Source organism: Elephantulus edwardii, unplaced genomic scaffold (assembly GCF_000299155.1).
Source record: "Elephantulus edwardii isolate Elephantulus edwardi_28Jun2011 unplaced genomic scaffold, EleEdw1.0 scaffold00090, whole genome shotgun sequence".
Classification (NCBI taxonomy): Eukaryota; Metazoa; Chordata; class Mammalia; order Macroscelidea; family Macroscelididae; genus Elephantulus; species Elephantulus edwardii.
In genome coordinates, this window is record NW_006399840.1 from 3,848,590 (window position 1) to 3,875,044 (window position 26,455).

Here is a 26,455-nt window from a genome sequence, read left to right on the forward strand (position 1 = left end):
CACCCACCCACCCACCCCTCTCTCTTCTCTTCCTGGTGATGATGGTGGTGATAGTGGCACTGGTGTGCCTGTCTGATGGAGTGCCCTAGCATCCTTCCGAAATCCACACCCACGTTTGCCTTTCTACAGGATCTGGTCGAAATTCCCAAGGTAGAACTGTTTAGAATACGGTGGCGGTTACTGGTATGGATTTAAATTCCTTAGATACACTGTCTTCGCTTCTCTCTACTCCAAAAGGCATTAAGAGAGAACAAGGGACAAGGGGCGAGCTCATTGAAGAAATGTCAACACAGGCAAGGTGTGTTTAACTCCTGATGCCTACATCGTATTCACAAGAGTTTGACGAAAAGCATGGAGACGGCATTCAGATGAATAAATACAACATGCTTGGATGGGGTGTGTTGAAAGACCGTTCAGAACTCGTCTTAACCTTAAAATCTCAGGGATTGTGTTGGCACTGGGGCAGAGAAAGAGGCTGAAATGACTTTAGGCTTCGCCGCCAGTTTAGAGATGGGGCGATTCTGCCCAGGCGACTTCTAGTCTCCTGGCTTGCTGGCCCCTTCCTTCTTCCCTATCAGAAAATAAACTGGAGTCTCCCGAGATAGGGGGCTCTGGCCTCAAGCTTTGAAGCTACAAGGCTGCCTGAGACCTGGGAGAGCGCAGCAGCTCTTGGAAGAGAAGTGGCCAGGTCTCTGGCCTGTATGTCGCCCCGACAGTAGGCAGCTAGACGGGGCTCCCAGACACAGCGCTGGAGCCAGGCAGCGGCCCGAGCTCGCTGGCCCTCTAGCATCGCGCGCGCACTCCTGTTTCAATCCGCAGCTCCTGCGCCCCAAAGCGGGCTGCGAGCCGCAGAGGGAGAGAGCGGCGAACCGCGAGCCTCCGCCGCCCTGACTGGGGGTGGAGGAGTTGCCTTGTTTGCAAAGCGAGTGACCCCGACTTCGACTCGGGCCTGCCCTCCTCCGGGTGCGATCGAGGACTTAGAGAGACTTGCAGAGAACTTTTCCCGCCGCCAGTTCCCTGGCGTGGTGTGCTCCAGGACGTGCCCGCGAACGCGAGGGGCAGTTGATATAATTTAGGACCAAAGTTCAAGGCTTTTGTTTCCAGAGTCCTAATCTTTTCCCTCTCTTCTCCCTTCCCCTCACCCCCTTCCCTCCTTTCCTCCGTGTCCCCTCCCTCCTCTCTTTAAAATGTCAAACCGAGCAGATGGTTTTAAGGTGTAGAGGACAAATATACTTCACGCCTACCGGTTTATTTGTGGGCTAGGCTGATTTATATGTATAATTTGGAATTTTAAGGAAAATAACTGGATGGAGAAAGTCTAAAACAAAGAGCCTTGATCGATTCTCGGGACTCAGATTTCCTCACTCATCACACCCGCTTACCTCGAAAGGATCCAACCAATAGACGCATTATTTCATCCTTGCATCTAATGTGCATGTTGACAGGATTATTACTGTTCTCAGCCTAAATTCTCACATCCGCACGAGAACAGTCCATATAGTAGATGAACATGGGGAGTGTGAGTTACGTGTTTGCCTATGTCTGTGTTGTTTCTGTACCAGGGGCGGGAGGGGAGGTGTTGGGGAAATGGAAGCAAAATGAAGGCAGTATTTGTTCATTATCGTCCCTTATTGCTGACACTTATCTTAAGACAGCCTGCTTGTTCCTTCTTCTCAATGTTTGAATTCCGTGCCAGAAGTTCTGGGTTTGGACATTGCTATTTTTTTTTTTCAAGCAGAAGCAGCAGAGTTCTGAGACCTTTCAGGCCGAAAGTGTAAGTGTCCTCGCAAAGGGGTGTGTGTGTTCCTCAGGAGAGGGTGAAATGTTTGGTCAGTACACCTCATAAAGACCCTGGCGTCAGGGCACAACCTGATTCAAACTCTGGTCTGATTCAATTCAAGGAACTCACTTGGAATACTGGTCTCCGTCCTACCTAAAAGTGAGAGAGAATGTCTAATCGACTAGATAGAAATAAACATTTCTGCGTCATAGCTCCTCATAGCTTTTATAGGATCTTTAAGTCATAAACGCGCCTGTTTTATGGAAAGCCGTTCTCTCTGCCCCTGAAAGAGATGTTCTAGCTGCGGCTAGAGGATCGCGTTAATAGCTTTTAGCATTTGTAACTGCAAGCCTCCCAACTCTTATGAGCTGTATTATCTAAAGCAATCTTGCTTAAAAAAAAAAAATCCAAGAAATAGCAATCTAAATGCCCTATAGCATCACACTGAAGCCCGAGAAATAGACGTGAAATTATTTTTTCCCTAACAAACTTTTAAAGTTTGTTACCCATGCGCGAAAACTGTGTAAATCAATCTTGTTTTAGACCTTTCCCTTGGATATGCTGGGGTACGTGAGAGGTAATCTGGAGGCAATGTTTGTAATACCCTCTGTCCCCAGATAGTCATGCTAATAATGCTGTTAGAGATGGACAACGGTAAAATTCTTCCTAAGAACAAGACAAGAGAATGATGGGGACCGAGCCAACACTGGTCTCTCCTAGCTGGTGCAGGTGCGCCCGTGTGGAGCTTGCACCCCAACCTACCTGCATTTTATTACCCACAACTCCTCTAAAAGCGAGCAAGAGTAACATGTCTTCCTGATATTAGCTACTATCATTTCAAAAGTGGGGTGATTTGGGAATTCTGCCTCTTCCTTCTGCAAAGCCACCCCCACTCCTAAAACAACAACAACAACAACAACAACAACAACACACCAAACAAAACTCACAAATTAAAACCCCACTTTTCTTCCACTATACTTTCTCGTGCCTTCTTTCACCTAAGTTCGAGAAGCCCTCCCTTGTTCGGCCACCGGGCGAACCCGATCAGCTGTTATCTGGGAAACGAAAAAAAAAAAAAAAAGGGACGTGCGTCCTGGCAGAGCGAGAGTAAGCCGGGCGCCGCTCGCGCCGCCGCCCGCTCTGCACAGCGCCCGCAGATGGTTCGCCCGGCCCGGCGCGGCGATCAGGGCGCCCCGGAGCAGGGGGGTGGCGGCCGCGGAGGCCGGGGCGGGGGAGCGCGGGGCCCCTCTCTCCTCCTCTCTTCCCAGCCCCTCACCCCCACCCCCCCTTTTTTTTTTCCTCCCAAGTTCTCTTGCCTCGCTATCCCCCCTTGAATCCGAAGGCGCCTCGCGATTGGGTGCTGGGACCGGGTACGTCAGTGGGACTGTGACGTGCAGTCTTCCTGTTTCCTTCAGCTGTGTCTTAAAGTAAATCTTGTTGTGGAGCGGAGCCCTCAGCTGAGGGAGCGCTCTGAAATAATACACCATTGCAGCCGTGGAAAGCAGAGCGGCGCAAAAGAGCTCGCGGGGTCTGCCTGCGCCCTCTGCGCTCCGTTCCTCCGCTCCGCGCTTCGCGCTCTGCGCTCCGCTTCTGGCCTCTTCTCCCCGCTCTGTTCTCCCCTGTTCTCTTCTCATCTCTTCTCTCCACTCTCATTCTCTCCCCTCCCCGCGCTCCTCTCTGCCCTCTCCGTCGCCCCGCTCGCTCGCTCTCGCACCGACTCACCGTCCCTTGTCCAATTATCATATTCATCACCCGCAAGATCTCACCGTGTGTGTGTGCGCGCGCGCGCGCGTGTTTCCTTCGCTCTGCCGGCAAAAAAGAGAGGTTCAGTCCCCCTGCTCTCTGCACCGCGTAAGTATCTTCTCCCCCTTCTGAGTCCCCTCCCCTTTTCCAGAATCACTTGCACTGGCTTGTTTTTGAATGAGACGAAAAGAAAAATAGACTTCCATTACTCATACCCATGTAAACATTTTTTCCCCAGGAGAAAAATGGTGTTCTTTAAATGAATCCTAATAAAATAGCCTCTAAACAGTTTCTAAGCAGGGACCTCAGTAGAACTCAGCGCTCCGCGCCTCCCAGTTCCTAAGAGTAAGTGAGCCGTTTGGCTTTTATTTCTTTCTCTTTCCTGTTGGTGGCTAGGGGTGGTGTTTACCATTGGGGGAGGTCGATATTGCTGGACTTGTCGCTGATCTTGTCACCTTTTGTGTACTGTTTGTGAGCTTTCAGGAGGCGTCCGCCTCCTTTTCTCTAGCCCTGTCTTCTCAGAGGAGGGGACCAAGGGGACAGCTTTTTGTTCGTCTGGATCCTTGCTTTTCGACCAACCTCATCCTCCTCGTCGCCTCCGTTTAAAACTCCTGGGCTTGTCCCCACGTCCTCTCCCTTTGTCTTGTTTATTATAGCTCCCTTTCTTCCCGGCTCTTCCAATTTGCTTGCCATTTGCATACCTTTCACTTCTCCCTTTTAACCCAGCAGAGGGCTGGAGAGTAGGGAGGAGGGGAGAGGAAGCAGGGGGGCCTCTGCTTCATTACTTTCTTCTGCAAATGCTGTGGAAGCCGGAATTTTGAAATCAGGCTTGAAACCCTGGAGAGAGGGAGCGATGCACCACGTCTGTAGGAGCTCCTTGGAACCTGAGCTGGGTCAAGTTGAGTTGGGTAAGGAGGCACTGGGAGCCTCTGGGTGGAGGAACCGGGGTTCAGAGAGCTCCTCGGAAGATAGAAGCCTGGTGATCCTCCCGGGTAAGGGGGTCGTTCTGGGCCGGACATATCTGAGGGGACGATTCTCACTGTCGTCATGTGTATTTGAGGTTGTTTGGCCGCCTTGGTCTTGTCTCCTCTAGGTGGTATCTACAGTTTTGCCCCTGTTTGGAGGTCTGGGGAGGAAGTGAGAGTAATTGTTACTGGGAAGAATAGTGACAAGGGCGGAGAGGGGGGCGGCGGGGGGACAGCTGCTATCTTGCCTGAGCAGACAAGGAATGGGCGCCTGGAGGAGGTAGAAGACATCACCCAAGTCCAGTTTAGCAAGTTTGGATCTTCGAGAGAAGGGATGGAGGGAGTCTGGGGTCTCCTGCCCCTTTCCAGCCTCTTATAAAGTTTGGAGTCCTCCGGGCTCCTCTGCCGGCTGAGAGAAGAAATAGGTGGAGGGATTGGGCGGTCTTGTTCAGAAAAGCCCAAGGAGGCTGCCTGGAGTGTGAAACTGGGTTCTTGGCAGCCCTGAACCCTAGGCCGCCTGGGGGAAGGCTGGGAACTCACCTGCTTGTTTCTTATTTTTCCCAGAAGGTCTGTATTGTCTCCTTGAGCTTATAAAAACAGAGCAAGTACAGGGTGGCCTCCTCTCAGAGTCAAGGCTGGGAGTCTCTTGTGTGTTCTCTCTCTCTCTCTCTCACTCCTTCACCCATACCCTCCCTTACAAAAGAATCATTTCCCTTTGCTAAACTAAATAGGCACAGGGCTGTAGCAGAGTGCTCCTGGGCTGGGCCTGACAGGTGTGTTATGTCAAGAAAGACAGGTGCAAATTTCCTCTATGTCTGTGTGTGTCTGTACAGCTCCAGACCACAATGCTTGCTTGAGGGCTGTAGAGGTTTATGAATTTATGATCTTCCTGGTTAATAGGATTGTCTGAGCTAATGGTAATTGGGCTGTTGTTATGTTTTGACCGCTGCCATGTGAGTTCTTTAAGTGAGGGTGAGGAACAAGTTAGTATGTGTTTGTTTCTCTCCCCCCCCTCCCTTTTTAAGGATGTTGGCAGCTTGCTGCTGAGGCCATGTCTCAGGCTCCCGTCTGCCAGGCGGACGAAAGCAGCCTCACTTCAGGCAGCAGGTGGAGAGAGATTGACTTTCTTGTTGCTTTTCTCCAATATAGGTGTGTATTTGGCAGAAAGAGAAAGAGAGAGAAGCTGTGCGGTGATTGTGTGTGTGTGTGTGTGTGTGTGTGTGTGCAGGGGGGGGGAGAGAGAGAGAGAGAGAGAGAGAAACAGCCATGGCTAGTACATAACTATCAAGAATATCAAAGTCAGTTTGAAAGTGTTACTATTGTTAATGCTTAGCTTTTCAGTGTGCCTTCTTCCAGACCAGAAAGAACAGATATAGGCATAAACTCTTTCAAGTCATATATTGGAATACTCTTTCATAAAGTAGAGGGAGGCTGTCATTGGACCAGACATGTGCCAGATGTCCTAGATATCACTTTGATGGTGAAGGAAAAAAATCTCAAGTACATGAGAGGTAGCCTTTCCTTCCTATTTGATGCAAGATGCAGGCAGGCAGTCCTAGGAAGAGTTTCTTGTGAGAACTTCAAAGTATTTTAGAAATGCAGCAGACTCTGCACTGAGGAGAAAGACAGAGAGGCCCGTTTGTGTTAACCTCTACATGTGGCTACAACACAAGTATGTTTATATAATGGTTAAAATATCCTAAGTTAAGGGCTTTGTTGTGGTGTGTGAGGGGAGACTGGCAATTCAGGCAATGTATGCACTGTATATCTAGGGTCTTAAACAAATTTCTCCCCCCTATAAACTGGTCCTTCTTTACACTTGATCTTAGCCAAAAGGCTGAGAAGCAATAAAAGTGGTCCTTCTTTAAAACTGATTTCCATGGCATTGGGTTAGGTAGAGAATAGCTGTGGCTGGTTGGTTGTGTTGCTTGTGTGGAGATCATCATTTCAAAGAAATGTATTCTTTAGGTTTAAGCATGAAAGTTTCCTGCAGTACTTTTCTTGGATGCTTTTGAAGTTCTTCTGACAATTAAAATGTCATCCATGACTACGTTCACTTACTTTCTTTTTAATAGGGGTTTATCTGTGCTTGACACTTAATAACATTTCATGTGTCCATTATGCAGAATTCTATTTCACTTAATACCCACCTTGTGGGAGGGAGTCATGCATACATAACATGCACCTTTGTTCTCACTTTATTCATTCTCAAGCATCCTTCTTCTGTAAGTAACATTTGCAATCCTGTAGTAAAAACTAGCTTCCTCTATAGATTGCTAGACCAGCCAATTACTTACTAAAAACTCGAATAGCTCTTTTTTCCCCTTCATGATATTTTAAATCATTCGGAGATCTCTTGCATTTGAAATTGCTGATATAAAGAATTTTTTAGATGCAGGATTCACAAAAGAAATTCCAAAATATTACTAATTTTACAACATGAAGAAGGATTTTGCATTATATGTTATTAAAGAATTCCAATGAAGTACCTATGTTAATGAGAAACACATGGAATTTCCTAAATTTTATTGCCTTGTACCGTTTAAAGTGTGAAAGGACATGAGTATTTAAATTATCTGTAAAAATGAAAGGTGTGTTTTTAATTAAGCTTAATTCTCTCTTATTTACAATCTAGTGCATTGTTACTTTTCAGTTAAGTATAAATTAATATGTCAGGCTTATTTCAGAATTAGTAATGTTCACTTTACAGGTGACAAATATTTGGAATTTTTGATAGGTTGGAGGAAGCTTGATAATGAAATGACAATTATTTGAGTACTCTACCATGATAGGAAATGTTAAAACCTAATATATGACTTGGTTAATAGAATCTCAGTTAAATGACCATTTTATGTCAAATGGGTTCTTAAAAATAAATATTAAAGGCTATCTTTACCTGATAATAAGCATAAATATGTAGAATGAAGAAGTTGCTAATTAGAATAAACTCTTCAATTCCGTTATAGAACAGCTTAGTGATTTTGGTTGTATCTAAATCAGATGATCCCATTTCCCCCCTTGAATTGCCAATTTCCATACAGATTTGAAATGTACATTGTTAATGATACCTCATTTAAAATTTTCATAATCAGGTTGATCCAAGTTGATTGGAGGCTTACTCAGGTTGCTTTCTAAAAGAAGTATAGACTTGAGCAATTTCTTAAAACTCGTTTGCTAATAAAGACAATAATTTAAATAATTCAGACAGTACAATCATGGCAGCCTTGTGCTCTCCAGGCTCAAGAACGATTTGTTGGGACCACCTATATCATTACCACAATGAAACACATATTTGTCCAGAATCTGAACCCCAGACGGATTAGACCCCCTGAAACACTACCTTTTAAAAGGTCTTTTAACTACTTTTTACTTCATACTCGTATGTTCATTTGAAATTTTTTATTGAAAATTCTTTTCTGTTGATGTTATAGCAATCAGTTTTCTCAAGATTCTCCATATTAAATAGAATTTCTCTCCCTCTCTTAATTCAGATTCTTATGAAGAACCTTTTGACGTAGTTACCATCTTGATCAGACCTGAGTGTGTGCTTTGATCTTTTCCTGGGAGATAGATCTTGTTAAAGTGTATATGCACATTATATATTAATTGGGACTACCAGGTATTGAACAGTTGGAAAATATTACACATAAATTTCACATTCATTAAAGAGGAATCTACAGAACCATAATATGTGTAGCTGATTGTAATACATCTTGGGTTAAAATTCTACGTATTTTTCCCTGCATGCTTACTACATCCAAATCCTCCAGTGCCGATCAGAAGGTTTCATATTGCCTAATTAAACTAAAAAAATCACTGTTCAAATCAAAATATAATAAGTTGCTAATCATCATATTAGAACATTATGACAGTACATGTGAGAAATAAGAAAATTTTAAAAAATCTTAATGTGGATGACAGTATCAATGATAAAGTCATTGCATTTATATCATATGCCATTTTCTAAATTCTGAAACAGGAAATCAAACCTTGAAAAAATTTCAAGTTATTTAATTTACTTTATGTTGTTTACCTGTGCATTTTCTTATGTGATAAATACATTGACATTGTACATCTAACTGATGAAATATGATGCCATAAAATACTATATCAGTCACTTAAAATGCTTTGATCTTGCTCTAGCCTCCAAAGGTTTATGATTCTGATGTCTAGTATCACTGTACCTTTATTTCAGTTTAGGTCCCAGCTGTTGTTGCTACCAGCTGTTGACTCTATGTTGACTCAGAGAAATCCTATATGGCAGATAGAACTGCATCAGAGGATTTCTAAACTGTATTCTTTATCAGAGCACTCTGTCAGGTCTTTATCTTGTGGAGCTGCTAGATGAGTTTGAACCATTCACCTTTTGGTTAGCAGCCACCAGGGCATCGGTCCAAGCTATATAGAGAGACATATGTCTATGTACCTATTAATGTTTATCTCTACATATCAAGGCAGTGCCTTTTCTTGCTAGATACTATATCCCATGGTTGTATCCTTTCTGGATATTTTACAACAAGATCATAGCTCAAAGCTGTGTGTGATTTTCATTATCATAGCTCAAAGCAGAAATTACAATTTGATCTGAAAATGTTTACCAGTTGGAAAATAAATTACGAAAATAAATTTAGTTGGGTGAATTTGTGTGTGAAGGATGTTTTGTTCTAAACAGTCTTAAGCATATTTAGTTAGCACTTATTTTTTACCTGAGAAATGAGAGTATCATTTCTCTCCACGTGAGGAAGAACACAGCCCTCCTCTTCTCAGGTATGAGTCAGGGATGCAGCTGTGGATACCTAGGCTGGATGAGGGGAGGTGGAGTTGATGCTGATGTGGAGGAGAATGACAGCTGGGAAAGGAGGACTGCCTGGGGATGACCTTGTACTCATCTCTTAGACAAGTTCTGCCTGGATTGCAGAAGTGTTAGTACCACAGCAAGGATGGATAAGAGGGAAATCTAGTTTGAATGTTCAGATGACCATGAAAAGAAAAGAAAATTATAGAACGTTTGTTAAAATTTATGTTTTAATTGGAGATAATATCACCTTTGCAGGTCATATTAAAGAGAAAAGGAATTACACACATAAGGAGAAAATGTTTAAATTATGACCATGAACTCTAGTTTTGAAAAGCTCATAGACAACAAAGAAAAATGTCTTCCATGCCAGCAATCCGCCCCCCCCCCCCAATGCAAGTCTTTCTGTGATGAATAGAGCTTTGAAATGATCCATCCTTCCTCTTCCTTGTTTGGCTCAGTCTCTCTTTTCTCTCACCTGACAGCTACACCTGATTTATCAGATCAAATGTGTTAGTGAAATATATGTCATTTCATCTGTGTATTCCTGAAACCGATTCTGTTATCAGTTGGTGATGGGTCTCAATCAAGCTAAATTCAGTCCTGAGTCAAATAGTGAAGTTTGTGAGAATCTATGTTTTCATTTCAAGCTCAGGAAGTTTCATCCTTAGTCACATAAGAAGTGTTTTATTCTCAAGCAGAGAAGAAGAAATGTAAAGCAGAATCAGTAGTTCTTACCCAGGGCTCTAAAAAGGGACTCTTGGAATGTTTTTCCCCCCCTTTATAGAGAAACCAGGAACAGAATGGAGGAAAAAAATGAAATCCTTATGGCTTAAAAAAAAAAAAAGTACACATTGTTACTATGTAAGCATTGAGCATTTTCTTGATTTTTACAGGTTATTTCATGCTGAAATTATGCCTATTTGCATGGATAGTCATTCTTTAAAACTAGCCACAGATGCAGTCCTAGGGAGCACGTAGATGTTTTTACAGGTGAACCGAAAGAGATGGGAGCAGTTCCAAACGCTCTGCAGGCTGCCGTTGGCAATAGACCCTGTTATTGTGAAGATGTGCTCTGTTAAGCAAACGTGAAGTTTAATATTAGATCAACCCTACATGAAAATTTTTTTCTTTATTAAAATGTCAATTGTAAGCAAAAAACAGGAGAATGGCATCTTATTATTTATGTGAAATCGGAGTTTAGCAGCACTAGCTACTAAGTGTCAAGGGTCTGTTACAAAATACAGCAAAAGATGTTCACTTGTTATACTGTGCCCCCAAGAAACAATGGAGGTTCATATAGCAGAAAAGGTGTTTTCCTTTCTCACACATTTGACTGATGTTCTTTTCTTTTATTAAAAAAAAAATCCTATTTTCCCCTTTAATTTGGCAGAAGGAGTAAAATTCATAAAAGGTACACAGTAAAGGATTTCTCTAGGCATTTGAAGTACCTTTTGGACAGATTGTAATGTAAGGAGACCAGTACTGAAGATGTATTTCCTTTTGCCGAGCCAAGCCATCTCTTGGTGCACATTCTGGTCTCTAAAATGTAACAATGTCCTTGTTTCTCAGTGGTTCTGACTTCAAATAATGAAAGTCATCAAGAGGACCTATTGGAAATTTTTAAAATACCTTCATAGATACATTACGATATAACAACAAATAGCATATTCGCATATGATTTTACTAATAAAATGCATGATTGTGCTAAGGAAATCATATCCAGGGATTTATTTTGATGCTAAGTGCATCATTTATGTTGGAAAGATGCTGAATTAGGAGAGGGGCTCTCCTCCTTTCACATATGACAAAAATATTTTAAAATTCAGTACGCAAAGGTTGCGTATTCAATATTTATCTAAGTCCTTTTCTTGGACAGCTTTTAGACTGCAATAATTTAATTGCAGAAATGAAATTTTTCATCCAAAATTCATGCAGCCTCAAAATTTAACCTTATTTCTTAAATACAGATCGCTTTCATCTTCTTTTGTAATATGAATTTCAATGCCCAAAATTTAATCAATTGGTTGTCAGAGGCTGTGTTCTTATAATCTACTGTTTCTTCTGAAGATAAACAGTATCATTTTAGGCATTTGTGAAAGAGAATCGTATTACTGGTGCTTAAGCAGTTTTTTTCCCTTTTTTTTTTTAAATCTTAATCCATCTTAAACCAGTGGAGCAGAAATATTTAAAAATGTTTCATTTCAAGCAGAGTGCATAATAAATTGCAATAATTGTAATGTGCCATAAATCCCAGAGCCTATGCATTTTGCATTTGATTCAGGATTGAGGTCAGGAAATTTGGAGAAATTTAAAGAAAATGATTCATCAGTCCTTTTGTTCTGTTGGCCAGGGTCCCGGGATTCTTGAGCTGTGCCCAGCTGACGAGCTTTTGAAGATGGCACAGTAACCGCCCAGTGATGCCTGACCATGACAGCACAGCCCTCTTAAGCCGGCAAACCAAGAGGAGAAGAGTTGACATTGGAGTGAAAAGGACGGTAGGGACAGCATCTGCATTTTTTGCTAAGGCGAGAGCAACGTTTTTTAGTGCCATGAATCCCCAAGGTTCTGAGCAGGATGTTGAGTATTCAGTGGTGCAGCATGCAGATGGGGAGAAGTCGAATGTACTCCGCAAGCTGCTGAAGAGGGCGAACTCGTATGAAGATGCCATGATGCCTTTTCCAGGAGCAACCATAATTTCCCAGCTGTTGAAAAATAACATGAACAAAAATGGTGGCACAGAGCCCAGTTTCCAAGCCAGCGGTCTCTCTAGTACAGGCTCCGAAGTACATCAGGAGGATATATGCAGCAACTCTTCAAGAGACAGCCCCCCAGAGTGTCTTTCCCCTTTTGGCAGGCCTACTATGAACCAGTTTGATATGGATCGCTTATGTGATGAGCACCTGAGAGCAAAACGCGCCCGGGTTGAGAATATAATTCGGGGGATGAGCCATTCCCCCAGTGTGGCATTAAGGGGCAATGAAAATGAAAGAGAGATGGCCCCGCAGTCTGCGAGTCCCCGAGAAAGTTACAGGGAAAACAAGCGCAAGCAGAAGCTGCCCCAGCAGCAGCAACAGAGCTTCCAGCAGCTGGTTTCAGCCCGAAAAGAACAGAAGCGAGAGGAGCGCCGACAGCTGAAGCAGCAGCTGGAGGACATGCAGAAACAGCTGCGCCAGCTGCAGGAAAAGTTCTACCAAATCTACGACAGCACTGATTCTGAAAATGATGAAGATGGTAACCTGTCTGAAGACAGCATGCGCTCCGAGATCCTGGAGGCCAGGGCCCAGGACTCGGTGGGCAGGTCAGATAACGAGATGTGTGAGCTAGACCCAGGGCAGTTCATCGACCGGGCCAGGGCCCTGATCAGAGAGCAGGAGATGGCAGAAAACAAGCCAAAGCGAGAAGGCAACAACAAAGAAAGAGACCACGGGCCAAACTCCTTACAACCAGAAGGCAAACATTTGGCCGAGACCTTGAAACAGGAACTGAACACTGCCATGTCGCAAGTTGTGGACACTGTGGTCAAAGTCTTTTCAGCCAAGCCCTCCCGCCAGCTTCCTCAGGTCTTCCCACCTCTCCAGATTCCCCAGGCCAGATTTGCAGTCAATGGGGAAAACCACAATTTCCACACCGCCAACCAGCGCCTGCAGTGCTTCGGCGATGTCATCATTCCGAACCCCCTGGACACTTTTGGCAACGTGCAGATGCCCAGTTCCACAGACCAGACAGAGGCTCTGCCCCTAGTTGTCCGCAAAAACTCCTCTGACCAGTCTGCCTCCGGCCCCCCTGCTGGCGGCCACCACCCGCCAATGCACCAGTCACCTCTCTCTGCCACCGCAGGCTTCACCACCTCGACCTTCCGCCACCCCTTCCCTCTTCCCTTGATGGCCTACCCCTTTCAGGGTCCACTAGGTGCTCCCTCCGGGTCCTTCTCGGGAAAAGACAGAGCTTCTCCTGAATCCTTAGACTTAACTAGGGAGACGACGAGTCTGAGGACCAAGATGTCATCCCACCACCTGAGCCACCACCCCTGTTCACCAGTCCACCCGCCCAGCACCGCCGAAGGGCTCTCTTTGTCGCTTATAAAGTCCGAGTGTGGTGACCTGCAGGACATGTCCGAAATTTCACCTTATTCTGGAAGTGCAATATCCTTTTCAGAGAAAAAAAATAAATGTTTTCCCAAAAGCTTAGGCTTGCATGTTGCCTGGAAGGGTACAGACTAGCATGTTCTTGAGAATGTAGTCTTCCTGGCCATCAGCCCGTATGGGGCATCTCTGATTGTCCAAAAGCTTATATCTTTGCAATTTAGTTGAGCGGTTAATTGCTCAAGAAGCTAGTGTTTTCAGTAGTGCATCTTCTCTTCTGTTCTTTACTGCCTCCTAACCTTTTGTTTTTCTAGCGTGCATTCAGAGATGGGGGGGGGGGGAACATAACTATTTCATTCTGTCAAATATTTTCTTAAAAGGTGGTAAGTTTTAGAGCAGAGTGAGAAAAGTCTGGTGTTTTTCCAGAGTCTTCCAGATTCCAGAGAAGAATTTTCCTGTAATTTGTCTGCACTCAGGGCCTAGTTTTAAACCCCATGAAGACCACTCTGTCAGTGAGAAGCTGGAGTGAGAGAGAAAGATATGTGCAAGGTGGAGGGATTAGTTTTCTCTTTAAACTTTCAGTAAGACCTTTTCTTTTCCCAAGCAAATACACAGGTACTGATTTATTCAGCCAACTTCAATCTCTTGCTGCATGTGCTCGCTCTCTCTCACTCCTCTCTCTCTCTCTTGCTCTCTCGTTCACCCAAGGTCTGTTCTTTGGGACTGGTGCAGCTGCCTCTATGCATGATTAACCTCTGTTCAGCCATACACAGAAATCTTTTGTCCTAACATACACAAAGCAAATTATTTTGGAAAGCAAGAGAGCACAATTAAAGATAAAAACTCGGCTGTATTAAACTTAAGAAATGGTTGGCTTTTTATGACTCTCTTCAATTCTGGAGTTGACTTTTACATAGAAATATCAGTGCCATTTTCCCCCCCATCAGACCCATTCAAAACTCCAGCTATTCCTAACTGGCGACACCCCCCCCCCCCCCCCCCCCCGTGTATAAATTGGTCCTTTCAGGAAGCCAAAAGAAAAGATCTTGTGGACATTGGTGTTTCAGGATGGAAGAACAGTAGTAGCACTTGGGGGCAGGTGGAGGCATATTCCTTTTATTCTAAATTCCCAGATGGATATAAGATTTAGCAATTAAGTTGGCTGTTGCTAAATTGAGCATTTTGAGCAATAGTCTCGATGACTAGAAATTGACATTTTAGTATCTGAGCCCACTCCAGAGCCTGCCACGTAAGTGCAAAGTCCCAGCTATGCTAGAAATGTGTTTTCCTGTCTATTGAAGGCCATTAGTCAAATCAGTTTTTAGGATGGTGGTCCAGATTTCCGATACAGGGAGTGAGAAACTCAGGTATGAGGCATCTTTTGGCATTTAGGCATAGAGTCTTTTCAGAAGACGGGGCGGGGGAAAGAATAATGCCATAAGAAAAACAGAAAGAAAGATTTTTGAGTTCTTAGGATGTGAATAAATAGAAAGCGAGTCTTGGTTTGGTTGCTGAATTAACCTTCTCCACTCAAAGATCTGAAAATTTTAACCATCAGTCTTGAATCAGAGCTGCATCCAGCAGCCAACACCATGCTTTACACATTGTAAGCAAACAGTAAATACTGGCCAAAATGATTGGAAGACAGCTCTTGGTGAGGAGAAAGCCAAGGTAAGATAGCACAGTAGCCTGAGGACTTTATTTTTCACCTTTTGCAAGAAGAACATCTTCTGATTCATGACAGGCCATGTGTCAGACTAGCCTCTGGGCAGCACAGATAGCTAAGTACTCAGCTACAAGGTTGGCGGTTTGAATCTGCTCAGCGGTACCTCTGAAGAAAGGCCTGGCTGTCCACTTCAGAAAAGTCATAGCCATTGAAAACATTGTGGAGTGAAGCTCCATTCTGAAATACATTCTATTCTGGTTATACTGAGTCAGAATTGATTCTGTGACAGCCACCTTTTTGTTGCTTATTAGTTTGCAATATCTGGAACAGGCCCTCATTGCTCCTCAGAGTCCCTTAACTGTTTTACTGTTTTTAAACAAATAGCAGACAGATAAACACACACAGATACTCTCACTCTCTCTCTCTCTGACACACACACAGAGAAAGAGAGTAACATGCCCATTCTTAGTCTTTGAAGCAGCCATGTTTCACCCCTGTAAATTCCTTCTGAATGCTTTAGTTCAAGATGCCAGTTATTTTTTTTTTCTTGTCGTTAGACTTCATTGTGACTAGATGATAGTTATATTTGAGTCATGTTTCTGGTTTTGGTGGGGTGTCCCCCCCCTTAGTGCATTAGGTCTAGGGGAAAAGTATTTTTCACTGGCTTTTAGGTGGCTACATTCAGTTCATTGTCTCACCCTCTCTAAATCCCCAGAGGAATTTTGAGGATTTGAGTGCAAAGAAGTTCCTTTCTTTCTACATATATTAGAGGCATTGGGAAATTTCATTGCTCCTCTCCTACAGAAAGTGAAGTTCTGTTCAGCCTTGACAGTATGGAACCAACCACGGCCATACAAAATGTTAGCTGTTTCTTTTCCAAATAACCCTGGCATCTTGTTGCAATTGATAACTACTTTTCCTACCTTTTGGCCTTTTTGCCTGTTTGTTTCTCTTTCCTCTCTACTACACAGTGCTTTTAAACACTAATCTCATTGCTATATTATTTCTTAGGAGGAAGAAGGTAGGCAGACAATCTTTTGTAGAGTCTGCACAGTTTGGAAGCCAGTGAGGACCCAAGGATTTGTTGGGAAACTGGATCCACTTTTGTCCTTCTTTGTTTTAGCATTGAGTTATTTCTCTAACTCACCAGATACAGTTTCCAAGTTTATAGTTTGATAAAATTTCTAGGGGTCACAGTTAGTGATAGTTTGCTTCAATTGTTGTTATTCAAGAGAATTTTGAACTTGATATGCACTTATTTCTGGAAAGGGGAGCTCTGGTGGCTAGGCCATAGGGAGTTGTACTGCTAGTCCAAAAATGGGACCTTTCTTGAAGTTCTAGTACTGGTGACTCTAAGAGGGAGAGATGGGAAATCCTTCCCTGTGTGATTCATAGCCTATGACAACCTCTTGTGGGGTAAGTTGGTTCAGATACAGCAGTAATGAGGTGGGGTTTTGACATACTTATTCTAGAAAAATAGTAGAAATTGGATGGAATTTTGTCATCATGCCTTTCCCACTTCTCTCTCTAATCCAAAGGACATCATCTGTTTTTGAACAAAAAACCAAAACAAAACCCATGATAAGATCCCTCAAGAATGCTAGCTTACCAGACAAATCCATTCTAAATTTGCCCATTAAACATGTATCTTCTATCCTATAGAACACATTACATTGTTGTTCCCTTTAAAAGGAAGGAGGCAATATGTTAAATTGAGTGTCAGCACCTGCTTCAAGAGTTCATGTCTTAACTCTAAAAAAAAAGTGTTCAGTATCTTTGCAAATGAATCTATTTAATCAAATATTAAGTTTTATTCAAATCCCAAAAGAAACAACGAGCCAATTGTTTTTCTTGGTGATGTTCCTTGTCACTCATCCTCTTTGCATCTCAAGAAAAATAGCCTTGTTTAAGCCTCAAACATTTGCATGCACCCAATTACAGCACAAGAGTAGTATTATAAGCTGTTTAGACATGCAGGTAAAGAAATGGAGCCTCTTCTCCGTGACAGCCAGCTTTTCCCTCTGCTTTTAGAGAGGTTGATAAAAATTGCCCACGTTTGGGAAAGAAGACTAAATGATTGAACATCAAAATAATATCTAGAAAATTGGGATAAAAAATGGAATTCTAAAGTGTGAAACAGTCATCAGAGGCTGTAGACTTTCTATTAGCTAGAATGAAGCATTTGTTCCTCCCAGTCAGGGGAGGGGGAAAACGATTAAGAAATATTTTAAAAATATATTTGCATAAAATATATATCCCACTGAGTATGTTGAATTTCTCAATGGAGCTCTATGACCACCATCAATCAGTGAGAGTTTAGATATTTTCTTTTACTCATCCTAAGGAGGGGCAGGTGTTGGGGGGAGCTTCCCAGAAATAGAACAAATCAGACAAGAAGAAAGTGAAAATTCTTTGGGTTTCAAAGCATTCTGACAATGCTAGTAAGTGGTCCCCACCTATCTGTTTGGAGAAGCAGCAGCGTGTAAAATCTCTACCCACAACCCAGAGTTCAATTGGGGGGGAAAAAACCCCAACTTTTTTTCTTCCTCCAGCCTTCACAAACTGTTATTGTTTCATTTGCCTTTTTGCTGCCTCTGCTGCTCCTTCCCGCTGCTGCTGCTGTCTAGGTAAGCTTATATTGTACTTGGTAAACAGACAACACTTAGATTCTCAGGTTGTTTGAACACTGCTTTAGGTTCAGCTGCAGTACCCTGCTTCTCTGATCTTTTATATTCTGAGCAGATGTCTTTCATTAATTTATGGATTTATCATCTTTTTCCCCTTCCTTTCTTTCTTTTTTTTTTTTTTTACACCTGGCAGCTGTCTCAAGTTTCAGCAGTTATTGTCTATTTTGCATTACACATAGAATTGAATGTCATCTGTCTTCACAAAGCTATGGCTAAGAGAATTGAGGCAAAGCCACATGAGCTGCCGGGACAGATCTTGTTTGCGTTCCATCCCCCTTTGCCCCCTCCTCCCCCTTTACCTCCTTAATATTTATTTGTGCTCATTTTCTTTCCTGGCCTTGAATGGAGCTTAGCTCGTGTTCAGTACAGCTGTATGTTTACTGAATCTATTCCATCGTGAGTCATTGTGCGTGTGTAAGTATCCTGGAAACAGCTAGTGCTTTCTTGGAAGAACAGTTGCTTTTCAGCACAAGCACTTAAAAGGGAAATTAACCAATTGGTCAGTTCAGATTTATTTTGAAGAAGGGAGGAAAAAGGGGGATATCTAACTGTTGGCTTTTCAGTGTTTCGTTAGCTATTTTTTAATAGTTTATTAGAAATGTGAGTTTTATGGGAATTTCATCTTTATTATAAGATGAACAAGAGATAAAGATTTATTCTGTGTTCCATTCCAGTTGCCCAATTCCAAGTATTACCAACAGGAAATAATTGAGAGCAAAAACAAACTTGAGAAATTCATATCAGGATACCTCCTCCCCCATTACACAGAAAGCCTCTAAATCCTGGTCAATATAAGGGGAATAGTTTACATTAGCAATATTTTTTTAAAAGGAACTAAAGCATGTCCATATAATTTAACTGTATTGAGACCATCAGGAAGTTTCCTTCACTCTGTGCCTGTCTGAGAACCATAGGAAAACAATTGTATTTTGTATGACATTACTAAAAGATTTGGGATTTTTTCCCTACTAGCCATTAAATATACAAGGCTAGTTTATTATAGCTGCCTGAAAGGAAAGATCAAAACGCTGATCGGAGAGTGTTTGTTGAAGTTTGGACCTACCTAAAACTCTTATCACGAGGCAATAGGAGACAGCTTGCAACTATTATTTCACTTATCCATTTGGACAGATGGTCTTGAAGTGTACTGGGCTCCTTTAGTCCTTCTCTATCAGTCTAATGGAGGTTACTGAAGGGCCTTTCAGCTCTTTCCTTGGCACAAGAAGTATGTCAGTCATAAATTATCGTCTTTGTAATCATTAAGGATCTCAAACAAAAACACAAGTTCAGTTAAGCTGCTTTGGCTTACAAATAGAAAATCAAAATTTCTCTCTTCAGTGTTTGTTTTTGGTGGGCAGTAAGGGAAGCACAATACTTAGCTTGTCCCCCTTTATAAATCAAGGAGATCTTTTCAAAATTGAGGGGGACAATAAAGAATATTAATTAAACAACTTCTCGACAGAATACTTGGTTAAACACCCTGGTATATGCAGTCAAGCACTTATCAATACTAATTTGGTTATGCCTCTCTAGCACCTTTCCGGGTGTCATACCATTCTTAAAAGCAGTTGTGTTGTATTCGATGAAGGTTATTTGGAAACCTGTACTTAAATATCTGCATTTATTTGACCTTTTCTTAATGTGTAAAATTTTGATAATTGAAGATTTGTGTGTGTTTGCATATCTGCCATCATTTTTCTTTCCCCCACCCCTTCTTTTTCCTAGACTCTCTTTTAAGAGAAAATCCTTAGAGAAGCTTCTAGGAAGGACCCTTAATTGACCTTGTGGGGGACCACATTGATTTTCTCCACGTGCATCTTCATTTCTGATAAATTATAAAGCCATTAATTTGCTGAGGAAATGGCAGGGCCAGGCTGCGGCACAGATGTGACCAGAGCCATCCCAGCTCGAGTCTGCTGAAGAGTGCCAAGAATCTGGGGGTGGGAGGGGGGGAGAATCAGGAAGCCTGGATTGTTATGGTTAGCCTTACATTCTCTTGGGAACTGTTTGAGTTGCTGCTGTTTACAGATCTAAAAGGTAATGATGTTTCTAGATAAATAGGCCTTCTTATTTTGGGTAAGTGACCATTTATTGATCTGCTAACACGCATTTATTGATTTGCTAGCCCAAACTACTGTGTCACTCTCAGAGGAGTTAACTATAAATCCAGGAGAGGTAAATTGCATTTGGTTTTGGAACGTAGCTTTAACAAAAGGGAAGGCCCTTCTCCCAATTGTCTGTGCCAAAACTAGCCCTCCTAAGTTTTAGCAGTGCCTTAAAAGCAAACAATTAAAAAGGCATAACGTGGTAGGAAGAAAATGATTCAAGATGCTCCTTTAGATTGGCACTAAAAGGTAAAATGCAAAGACGCATGCATTACTGTGCAAAATAATGCGTTTGGTATTTTCACATACATTAGTATAATGATTTGATGTGAACTGCCTGGTGCGGTGAGGGGAGAACAAACAGAATTCTAATTGCAAAGAAAGAGCAAACTCTTATGATAAGAGTTGTGCAGCACATGTTGGGTGCATTTGTCTCCTTAGCAACAAGTGAATGTATGTACGCGTAGCAGCGTTTAGACTTAAGACGGGTGTGGGGGGTGTAATGTTTTGTCGCTTTCAACAACAAAGTGGCCAAGGTTCTGCAACTCAATGGTGCATCTTTATCAGTACATTTGACAGTTTCTGACAAGCAATATAAATTTGCATAAGCAACAGCAAGTTAACACTAGATTTCATGACCAATGCCAGTGGCCTGCCAGCATTCCTGCAGGCTCTCCTTTGGTCCCCATAGTGTTTGGTAATAGTGGTGGTGGTTATAATGCCTGGTGTGTAAAGAAAATATTTCCCTTAACCAGTTGCCTCCCACATGCAGGAAGGATTGTCACCCAATCACTTGAAAAAAGCAAAGCTCATGTTCTTTTATACCCGTTATCCCAGCTCCAATATGCTGAAGACCTACTTCTCCGATGTAAAGGTAGGACAAATATAATTTCTTGTTTCACTTTTGATGCATGTGATTTGAAGCCTTGAAAGTTAATGGAGATGGATGTGGAATCTGTTCATTAACGCACCTGTGTTGTAATTGATTTGATGCACTTGTCCTTTTGTTTAAAGGTGTGGCAAGCAAAGATGACCCTTGTGTATTAGTGCTGAGGGACCGTTATTAATAAACCACATGGCTTTGCAATATAGTCTGGGAAACACAGCCTCAGTTTTGTTTTTTTTTTAACGTGTAGCTGCTTGGAAGAAATTTCAGCTGCTAATGGATGTATTTTTTTGAGAATGTGTCTTCTCCCTTCAGCAGCAGTAAACAGTTTCTGTTTTTGTTTCTGTTGATTTCCCCATATTTGTGCTTATGAAAGCAAACTCTCGCACCTCCTTTTCCCCCTGTCGAAAAGGAGCGTACATTGAAATTCTCTATGCAGTAGCTGCTTAAAAACAAAAGTGATGATTGTCTCTTATTTACAACTTAATTTGTTGTTGATGTAGAGTACACTGAGCATAAGGAGAATGAATAAAGTGACAGATTCAGGACACATTATTCAAATGAGGATATGAAAGCTGTCGGCCTACAGCTGCAGCCTCCTCATTCTACAGAATATTGGGACCTCCTGGTTGTGTGTGTGTGTGTGTGTGTGTGTGTGTGTGTGTGTGTGTGTTTTAAGTAATTGTTTGTATCAAGTTGATGTTGTGTTAATCATCTGTAACTTTTTTAGAACATAGATTGGGTTTTGATGATGATAATGACACACATGGTATCATTATCCAAGGAACTTGATAAACATTACATTAGCTGAGATTAGTTTATTAGGGTTGGGTGCTTTGTTCCCCACCCTCCCTTCCCCACCCCCATATGTACCAGTCCTTATTTCTGCCATTGAGAACTCCCAGGCTGCCTAAAGTCGCTCGCTCCTCCCATGCTCGCCTCCACACAGCTTGACTTACACTCGATGCCCAAGTTCCTTCTTCGTTGGCCCCATTTTGAAGGCCAACTCATTTCAGTTTCCTTCACTAATGTTTTGTTTGGCCTTCTAAGAAAAGTTCTGTTTTCCCTCCTGTTTGCTTTTGAATTGTGTATCAACTGCAGCCTTTTATCTTTCTCCTTCCCTGGCTGTGCTCAAGTGGAAGGCATGTTTTCTCCTCATTTGATGCCAACAAACTGGGCAGGATGGGGAAGACAGAGAAAGGCAGTAACTTACACGGCTGGTTAAGAATTATTAAGCACAAAACCAAGCTGACATGATAAACCAGAGAAAGCATGTGTGGGTTAGAGTTAAAGGCCCCTAGCTAGGTGGTACAAGCAGTTTTCGCTCATGTTAGCCTAGCGTGGGCAGTCTGAACCCACCCCCTTGGTGCCACAGAAGAAAGGCCTGGCAATCCGCTACTATGATGATTACAACCTGGAAAATGCTGTGATGCATTTCCATGCACCATATAACTTCTCACATATGAGGTTACCATAAGTCAGACTTGAATCCATAGCAACTTGGAAAAAAAAATATCTAGAATTAAGAGAATTTGTCAATTGGTTCAGGGCTAATTAACTTCTAGTTCCCTGTAAAACTTGGCAAACTCTTCATGTAGGGGATTCTCCTAACACTTTAGTTCTTGGACGTGATGTGAGGAAGAGGAAGAAAAAGTGTTAACGTGTGTGGTGGATATGTATATGTGTACATATGTGTTGTGTGCAGTAAATTGCACAGAACCACCCATAGTTCTCCAGCAGAGCAGCTGGTGGATTTGAACCGTATGCCTTTGGGATTGTGGCTCGGTTTCTTACCACTAGGCTACCAGTGATGCCATATTACTTCTCTAGCCTCTTTCATCCAGAAGACTTTACAAACTGCAAAAACAGGGACCACTCAGTCACCGTTGACATGCGGCCATCAGAAGGGTAGAGAGCAACAGTCATTCGGAGCCAGTATCATTACTCAACAGTAGCTTTAAATATTGGAAACATTCGCTGGGGAGTGGTTCTCAGTGACCAAGGAGAAATTGTTGCTCTGTAGTTTTGTTAATACTCTCCTATGTAAATAGACAAATTGTTCCCATTCCTTTAGAATACGTTGCGTGGTTCAGCTTTGCAAATTACCACACATTCTATGTCCTGATTTTTTTTAAAAAAGAACACAAATATTCAGATTGTAGATTCCATCCATATTGGGAGAGCAGACTATTAAAGAATACACAAATCTAGTTCACTCCCAATTATCCACTCTAATGGAGGGGAAAGAGTAGGAAATACAATGCAAAAATAGAAAATCACAAAAGGTCATTTTTATTTTTCGAATAAATCATACATTTTTAACTTTACTAATTATAGAGGTTTCTGGCTAGCAATATGTGAATTTGCCTTCTCTGAAAGTGTACACATGATAGTGAAAAGTCATGCAAGAGACGATATACAAGGTGGTCCTGAAGCTTCTCGGAGCAGATTGCTTCACCTTTTTATCATGGAGCAGACAAGTGCCATATCCACAGTGGCACCAGAGTTCCTCTGATACTATAGTATACATAGCTCTGGTGGCCTAATGGCAAGAAGCTGCGCTGCAGTTCCAAAGGCATGCGGTTCGAGGCCACCAGCTGCTCTGCGGGAGAAGGCTGGCCAATCTCCTCCCATGTGATTAACTGCCTCTGAAAACCCACTGGAGGGTCAATTATGGGTTGGTTCTGACTCTATCATACACAACAACAAAAACAACGTAGTATCTATAGATTTAATACATAGTCTATATAGGAATATATAAGTGTAGATCCTTATTTGCAAGGCTAAAATTGCTAGATTGCATCTCTGTATACATTCCAAATATTTTGGTCCAAAATCAGACTCACTACAGAATTGAGAGGTGCCTAGAAAATACAACGGGACTTCAGAATTTTATCGCAAATGAAGCCAAGCGCTATCTGCCATAGAAAACATATATTCACGTGGGAGAAGGATGGGCAGTTTCCTCTCATGTGATTAATTTCCTCTGAAAACTCACAGGAGGGTCAGCTATGGGTTGGTTCCGACTCTACAGTACACAGCAACCAATGAACCAAGGAGTGCTTATTATACAAGCCTTTACTTGATTGTTATTGCGTTCATGAAAAGAAAACCCTAATTCTAGCAAAATGTTATTTTCCCAAATCATAAAAACATCTCGAATAGTGCTTAGATATTGTTGTACTACATTTCATTGTACTAGATATTATTGTGCACTAAGTGCTGCAGATGAAAATGATGAGAAACAGTACACCAAAAATACTTGGTTTGCGGTTAAGGTATAGCATAAGTATACAGTCAAGCCTCTCTCTAAGCATTGTGCTGGACCAAGTTCATTCTCTGACTCTACGAAGTGAGCTGAAGAAGTGATTCACTCTCCTTTGTACACTTTGCTTAAGATGAATACAAAGTCTAATGCATGTGACTTCTGTTTTGGTAAGAGGTTTCTTGTTCATGTTAGCCATGAAGTTAGGTGCTAATCTCCTAACTGAAAGATGAGAGACGTGAGTCTACCCAGAAGCGCCTCAGTAGAAAGTCCTGGCAAGCCACCTCTCCAAAAGCAGCCATGGAAAATCCTTTGGAGAGCAGTCCCACTCTGCACATGGGTGCACTGTGAGTCAAGATGAACTCACTCACAGTTGGCTCTTTGCTTTTATATTATCTTAGAAATGAAGAGGTAGAGGGGAATTCATAACACAGACATGGGGATAACAGGGAAGCATTTCAGACACTACTGTACTGATACAAATGAATGCTGAAGCCAGGGCTGATTTAATTTACCTCCCAGAGCAAAAACCTGAACCAAGTTGGGTCCTCACAGGGTCCAGCTCAATTCCTTTACTGTGATATTTAACCAGACACAGAGTTCTACTCGTCACAGCAAAGAAGGACAAGTGGGCACCCATGAGCGAGAAGCCAAGGAGTGGTGGACCGTCTTCGCATTCATGACTGGGTGCGATTTTAATGTATAAGCTAATAACTCTTAGGCCACTAAGTACAACAGATTCAGTGTCATTTTAGCTTTGAAGAACAGACGCTCACAGGCTTTTCAACCCGGCAGTGTTAAATGATGTATCTCATTCCCTCCACCCCTTGAGTCAACTGCTGCCTAGCCAGATTAAGGTGTCAGATTGATTTGTTTTATACATCTTTTGACCATGCTCATTGAATATTTAGGAAGTTTCTTCAGCCCATATTGAGGCTGAGATGTCCCGTGGGAAGCATTAATCAAAGTCACAGAGACTCGTACACTGTGGAAACACAGCCTCTTTATTGTAGCGATTAGTTTTTGCATTAACACATTAACACACTACAGAGCTTTCCTTTATAGAACAATTGATCCTTTTCTTGTACACCACTACAGAACCAGGGAAATTAACTCTTTAAAGTTTAACACTTTCCCCCCACTTCCCTCCAGATGAGCATCTAGAGAAGAGAGACCCGATTTTTGCTTTTGGGGCTGCAACTAAAACCGAACAAATTCCAGTTCCCTTTGAGTGGAGAGCAGTCCGCTTCTCCAGGCTGTTGTGTTGGTCATTTTGCTTGGCTCATGTTAGGGGAGACTGTTGTTTTTGTCCATTATTTCTCTCTGGTATTTCCATTCTCCAACAATAAGCTTTAAATCTCCCTTTATGTCCCATTCCTAAATAATGGCAAGTGCACTTACTTTTTTTGTCCTCCCCATTAGGTCATTCATGACCATTCTAGAAAAAAAAATACCCTTCTATTTTTTTCCTCTACAGTACTCTTGTCCATATGAGACAATGTCTTGTAACAATGCAGAAGCCTAATCTCCATGTCAAAGCAATTTTCATTCCCCAGTGCACAGCCTGCCATCATTTTGTAATGTTTTGTTTCTTATTCTAAAAGAATTAAAAAGGAACAGTAAGCCGTCACGGAGGCCTGTAGTCCTTATCTCAGTGTCTGGAAATTTGGACAGTGTATTTTACTGCTGAGATAAAATGGAAAGAACTCCAAGTTCAGCAAATCGTAATGGGTTTAAGTTCTATTGAAATCGGCAACCAGAAGATCAGATAACGGGGGTCCTTCAGTTGTCTTTTTAATCGGGTTCCCCGCAAGGCTGAATAGAGACAGAGCAGACACACAGAGTGAAAATATAATTCTTGGATAGGTTAAGTACATGTTTGAACTCTTGCAAGCAGAAGCGATTTGCTGATGACTTAATCATTTTCTGGTCAATTATCTGTAAGGACCCTTGCAACTGCATGGCAATTATGATGCAAGTTGGCCTTTTGGGAGAAACACCAGTCTCCCTGCTTCTGTTTCCTTGTGACTTCAATTCTCTGCCATAAATTTTCATTCATTTATTATCTTTGCTAGTATAGAAACAACTTTGTGCGTAGTAATTACAGCCCCAATACACACTTTAGCTGTCATCTTGTTGGAGTCTGGATGTTCTCATGGCCAGTGTTTGATAAGTGTTCTTTGTTGATTTTTGATGAATGTACATCTTTTTTCTGGGGGCCCAGGGAAGGGGATGCCTGTGATGACAAAAGGCAGGGGGTTGTCTGTCAGACAGCCTGATATAAAGCCATGGATTTATTGGTTTTGACTTGGCGAGTTGAGATGCATCTGTCCTTTATGTGAACACAGGACTGTCAATAAGGATGGTATCACTTGCAGTGAATCCAACATGACATCTTCATTTAAAAGGCCACAGTGAAACCTTGGTAAACAAAGTTTGAAAACCTAATTGTGTCCTATAGTAACTTGGCATTTAAAA

At 42.2% G+C, this 26,455-nt stretch overlaps 1 protein-coding gene across 1 annotated transcript in view; it reads left to right on the forward strand.

The window, feature by feature from the left end:
- Positions 1–3,662: 3,662 nt before the first annotated feature.
- The window catches only part of PROX1 (prospero homeobox 1), a 57,204-nt gene continuing 34,411 nt past the window's right edge, over positions 3,663–26,455 (forward strand). The window contains exons 1-3 of the mRNA XM_006890553.1: positions 3,663–3,868; positions 11,637–13,428; positions 20,593–20,700. Of these exons, the coding sequence (XP_006890615.1) occupies positions 11,704–13,428; positions 20,593–20,700 (1,833 nt within the window). The 5' untranslated portion in view covers positions 3,663–3,868; positions 11,637–11,703. The remainder of the gene's footprint in view (positions 3,869–11,636; positions 13,429–20,592; positions 20,701–26,455) is intronic.